Below are 6,091 nucleotides of genomic sequence, written 5' to 3' on the forward strand. Positions count from 1 at the left end.
AAGTTACGAGTTTGGCGCATCCAACACCCATCAAGAGAGAACATGCTCACAAATCTACGTCAAGGTACATCTGTGTTTTTTTTTATGATGATTCCCAGGTTTTACTAACTCCTAGCAGACACTGATGCAGTGATGCATACGGTTATAATTAAATGGTGGTCAGTCTAAATGGCTTTGATTTTGATCTCTATTTAATTATAACCGTATGCATCACTGCATCAGTGTCTGCTAGGAGTATAGTGACCACAAAACTATGCGCAAACATTTAGGTTGTTTTGAGAGCACATGTCCACAGCATGCTGTAGAGATATCTCTACAATGTAGCATGTCGGAATAATGCATCATGAAGATCTCCAAATTTAATCATATGCTCATTAAACAATTCCGCTTTGTTTGTTAATTTAGCTGTGGGCCGATGGCCAGTTTGAACAACGCTGGGACAAAAGAGAATACTGGTGTCTTACGTCCAAGAGTGTTGAATCATGCGGCCGTACCACCACACCAACACACATGTCTGATCAACAGAGAGCAGCTAGCGTACTACCCACCACCCGCCAAGAGAGAACATGCTGTGAAATCTATATCGAGGTAATGTACATCTGTGATTTTTGATCATTTTTCTGATGACTCCCAGGTTGTAGTTCTAATTGTGTCAATCTAAATGGCTTAGATTTTGATCACTAAGTATTTATAACCGTATACATCACAGCGTCTAGGAGTAGTAACCTACAGAACTGTGTGCAAAGTAAATGTTTAGGTTGTTTTGAGAGCACATCCACAGCATGCTACAGAGTCTCTACAATGAACGTAGCATGTCTGTTGGAATAACTGCATCATGACGGTCCTGGTGAACAAAAAAGCTCATTAAACAATTGTTTTTTTTTTACTTTAGCGGTGGGCCGCTGGCCAGTTTGAACACTTACACAAAAGTGAATGCAGGTGCTTTGCATAATGTGTCCAATCTGGCCATAACGACACAGCAACACAAACGGATCAACTCGGAGCAGCCGGAACACGACTATGCGAGGTCGGCGCACACAGAACCCACCGAGAGAGAACATGCTGACAAATCTACATCAAGGTAATGCACTTCTGTGTTTTTTTTTTCCTGATGATTCCCAGGTTGTAGTTATATAACTTATAAGTTGTATCAATCTAAATGGTTTAACCCATTTAGACCTGAGTTAAAAACATTCACTTTGAAAGAATATATATTCAAAGATTTGCGCCACATTTTTACGATAAAAAAAAAATTGCAGACCTACAATCTCGTAGCGTGAAGATCTGCTATTTTTCATTAGCTAAATTATAACATAATGTTTAAAACACCAAAAGGGGTTCCCGCCCAAAATGGGTTAAGGCCTCTAAGGCAGTGTTTCCCAACCTTTTTTGTCCCAGGGAACACTTTTCATAGCCTAAAAATCTTGGGGAACACCTGGGGGGGGGGGGGGTATATATATATAAATATATATATATATATATATTTTATATATTATAAAACAAGGCTCCAGACTTCCCAAAACAACTTGGTCAGGCTACTACTTGGCCTCACTGCCCGAACCCACCTCACCCCTGCCCATTTTAGGGTTGATGACAGAGTACAGCATCTTGCAATGGGTCATCTTGCACCTTTCTAAATACTTCCTTATGGTCAACAAAGTTCACACCCACGCCAGAGGGAGTTCAACAAACCATGTGCAACCCAGATTCGGCATAAACAAGGGACTAAATTAATTTCACTCCTATGCCACCAAAATGTGGAACGCTCTACCGCTCTCAAAGGGCACCAACGGACTGCTGCAATTCGAAACTGGCCCCCGTAAAATCAGAATCCTCACCCTCTTACTGAATAAGTTTCTTACATGACGCACATGTATATTTGTACGTCTCTAAATGTTCTGATGAATTGAAAATGGTGGACCCTGTTGTGAACAAGTGTAATGCTTTATCAGTGTGTTGTCCACAGTAAGTCTTTGTATTGAGTTGTGCTTTCATGTTGAGATGTACCCATTCTGCAAACTGTTAATAAATTCATCAATCAATCAATGTCATGTTGTAGTTGTCGGTGGTCACCTTATCACCTAACTTGAGTATGAATAGGCCTTTTAGAAGCCTTGGATTTTGATCACTATTCATAACCGCATGTGCATCAGTGTCTCTAGGAGTAGTGACCACAAAACTACGTGCAAACATTTAGGTTGTTTTGAGAGCACATCCAAAGCATGCTACAGATGTCTCTACAATGACTGTATGTAGGCTAATAACTGCATCATGCCAGTCCCGGTGAAACATAAGCTCATTAAACAATTCCTGACTTTTTTGTTTTTCTTTAGCGGTGGGCCGGTGGCCAAACGGATCAAGACAGAGCAGCCAGAACACAAAGTTGCGAGTTCTGTACAACCAAAACCCACCAAGAGAGGACATGCTGACAGATCCACATCAAGGTAGTGCACTTCCCTGAGTATCCTCTAGAGGGAGCAGTGGGACCATGGTTCACATTGATCTACCTCCACAATAGTCAATAAACCAATGAGAACATGTAAAAACATTTGATGATAGGCTGTTATTATTTTGCCCACATATCATATGAGCAAATGCAATCATATTTATTCATGCAAATACATATTTTGGTAATTTTGCTGGCTTTTCAGCTTTTATTGACAGATGTTTAGAGAGTGGACATGCAGTAAATGGTCCGGCCTGTCGGTAATCGAACCAAAGAGTGCGTTAGGCACTCCAGCTCTGGTCCATAGCACCGATGACTTCCGGGGCTCGCATAAATGCAGACCAGCCTCTCGTCTAAATAAAATCACACCCTTATGTGCACCCTCCATGAAACCAGTGTTGTTTTCGTCGACTAAAACTAAGACGAAAAATGTTCTTCGACTACCTTTTTTCACTGACAAAAACGAATGGAAACTAAATGAAAACTAAGCTACGATGACTAAAACTAAGACTAAATATACTGACAATTTCGTAGACAAATAAAAACTAGACTAAAATGTTAAGAAGGGACTAGTGGACAATATATCCAGTATAAGTCATTTTACACTTTGGTTGCATGCTGAAAATAGCCGATCTACAAGCTCACAACGCGTCGCGTTGTGAGCTTGTAGATCGTCTATTTTCAGCAAGTGTAAAAACACTCATTACGACGGCATCAAAGCCCGCCAAAATACATTTTAGTCGACTAAATCAACTGTAGATTTTGTCTACTAAAATCTTATGACGTTTAGTCGACTAAAACTAGACTAACACTAAGACATTCCAGGTGACTAAAATATGACAAAAACTAAATGAAGTTTCAGTCCAAAGACTATGACTAAACTAAAATAGAAATTTGCTGCCAAAAACAACACTGCCCTAAACACCGCGTTTGTGGTGTTCCATCCCTCCAATAGAGTTGTAGAGACTTGCACAGTGAAGTCTATTATGCCAAAACGCATTGAAGCTATTCTGGTGGTTTGTGGTGAGGTGACCCGACACAGTACTTATGCTGCTGGTTTTTGAGTGGTGCAACCACTCCAAGGAACAGCAATGTCACTATGGGACTATGTTACTATGTTTAAAGTACCAGTAGGGGCAACAGTGGCGCTGTTGTGCCAGAAAGAGAGATAGTGCTGAACTGTTGCCTGAGAGAGAGAGGTTCACACAGCTGTGATTTTTTTCCTTTTTAATTTGTTGTCTGTCTAAACTGAGAACTTAATGTAATTAAACCAACCTCACCAAGTCCACATCCCCATTTGTGAAAGCATATATTATTTGGTGAATAAAATAATGCCGATGATGACGCTATTTTTCATACTGTCAACCTGGATTGGAAATTAGAATCAACTTTATTGTCACATCACGGTCTCTCAAGTAACAGTGGATGAAATTAATTTTTTTGTGCATAGTTCCCCACCGTGTCGTTATTCTAAGGAGACAAAAAAGATGTATGGGTTGCATGATATTTATTTTACTCTTGCAGACCAACGGTTGAAAATGAGTCCTACTGGCTGCAGAAGAAGCTAGCCTACATTGACATGGTCAAAAGACACATGACTGAGCATCCTGCTGATGCACAGAGTGAGTATATTATAATGCACATCTTCCCATCTTATCCAGCAACTTGTAGCCTTCATAATATGCATGTGTATTATTTAACCCATTCTGAGCGGGAACCCCTTTTGGTGTTTGAAAGCTATTGAAAAATAGCTACGCTATGCTGAAAGGTCGTGAAAATGTGGCGCAAATCTTTGAATATATATTCTTTCAGAGCGAACGTTTTTAAGTCAAATCTTTGCTTCTGTGGGGTCGCTGGAACAACATATTTTCAGATGGGGGGAGGGGGGGTCGGTGGCCAATTACATATATTTTTTGGGGGTCCTTGACATGAAATATTGAGCACCATTGATACAGAAACATAGGTATTTCAGAAAACTGATTTAGAAGACCTTTGTAGAACCGTCCTCAGGTCTAAATGGGTTGTTTTTGTTCTCATTCCCGGCTAGTCTCGACAGTCACACACGCAAAGACAGAGTTGCTGAACCTGATGACCCATGTGGCCGGACAGCCACGTTCTGACAGCACACGATGGCAGCATCCATCTGACCTCACATGGAGGTATTTCATCCGCTCATCGATTCTCTCTCTGTGTGTGAAAACATAAATTCGCCAATTAAAATCATTCTGATGATGATGGTATGGATTGGCAGTAGCTTTAGGTAAGGGTTGCGTCGTCATTATTTTTACTGTTCCAGACCAATAGGTGAAAGACTTTATTATTAGTATTGATGGGGAATTTATTTAGTTTGAGTAGGATATGACTCGCAACACTGAAAATGCCCAACTCAAAAAAGACACTATGATGGTTGTCGGAGCAGGTCCACAGACAGTGTCTTCACACACCTCCTCCACCTGCTGCTACACGCATGCTTGCAGCCTTCCTTTATATCAATGAGAAGAGAATTAGAAACATCACATGGTAGGAGAAGGAGGCTCTTCTGTTCATTTATTAGGACTGATATTTCCTCATCTTAGACCATCCATGCCTGCTGTTTGGATCGTGGTGCTGTAAACCTACGTGGGGGGGGGGGGGAGTTGAATGAAAGGTGTAGAAGTTTGGTAGTCCGTATCGTTCGGCCATAATCGTTAGTTAGTGGGAGGGGCCTGTTTTTACAAAACAATATCACAAATCACAAACGGAATGTCCAATCCATCACAAATTTGAATTGCATGTCGTGGGTGGTTTAATCAACGCAGAGCCAAAAGCAATTCCATTTTCATTCATAGGGGGCACCGCAAATGCAAATAATGTAACCGTTTGTTGCAGAATTTGATTTTTGGGGGGATAACTCCAAATTACTTACACATGATCACAGGGGTGATGTGACAATGTAATTGGCTAGCAACAATAGTGGGAGGGGCCTATATAAGCGATTGCGGCAACCAGACTTTGCAATTTTTCCAAGATTTTGACTTTTCTAGTTGTATCAATCAAATGGCTTAGATTTTGATCAGCATTTATAACCACAAAACCACAGTATGTGCAAACATTTAGGTTGATTTGAGAGCAGTTTATTCATCCACATCATGCTACAGATGTCTCTACAATGAATGTAGCATCATGTTTGGACTTTGGAGATCTTTACCAGAACTGTCTTGATGCATTTATTCCAACAGATTGAAACATAAACTCACTGAACAATTCCTCCGTTTTATTTTTACTTGGTGAGCCTGTGGCCAGCAACCCACCAATGTAAACAATTTAATTTCAATACAACTTTATGTCGTGAACTTAGTTAGTTCAATTTAAAATAAATGAATAAGAGTCTATTGGACTCCGAGAAGATTGTTCAGGGCTAAGCTCAGAGAGAGTCCGGTTTTCTGGAGGTGTGGTGAGGACCCCGGTACACTTATTCATGTGTTGTGGGAGTGCCCGAGGGCACAGACTAGTCTATGGTGTGCTAGTCATGAGAATATAATGCAAATCACAAACCATTCTGGGTGATCCTCCATCGCCATTAAAACACCTCCCCGCGCCTCTAGCTGACTGGATTCATACAGCATTAATGGTGGGCAGGAAGATCGTTAAAGAATGGAAGTCTCA

At 40.8% G+C, this 6,091-nt stretch overlaps 1 protein-coding gene across 1 annotated transcript; it reads left to right on the forward strand.

Moving 5' to 3' along the window:
- Nucleotides 1-482: 482 nt before the first annotated feature.
- Nucleotides 483-5,059, forward strand: LOC308335374 (uncharacterized protein; the record flags this gene model as incomplete). The annotated part of the gene is made up of 6 exons (XM_080792390.1): nt 483-490; nt 893-1,081; nt 2,334-2,444; nt 3,971-4,068; nt 4,494-4,605; nt 5,023-5,059. 6 exons carry the CDS (start codon nt 483-485, stop codon nt 5,057-5,059), a joined length of 555 nt encoding a protein of 184 aa, XP_080648516.1.
- Between the last annotated feature and the right edge of the window lie 1,032 nt (nt 5,060-6,091).

This window comes from Protomyctophum bolini (genome assembly GCF_963924005.1).
Source record: "Protomyctophum bolini genome assembly, chromosome: 20".
Taxonomy (NCBI): domain Eukaryota; kingdom Metazoa; phylum Chordata; class Actinopteri; order Myctophiformes; family Myctophidae; genus Protomyctophum; species Protomyctophum bolini.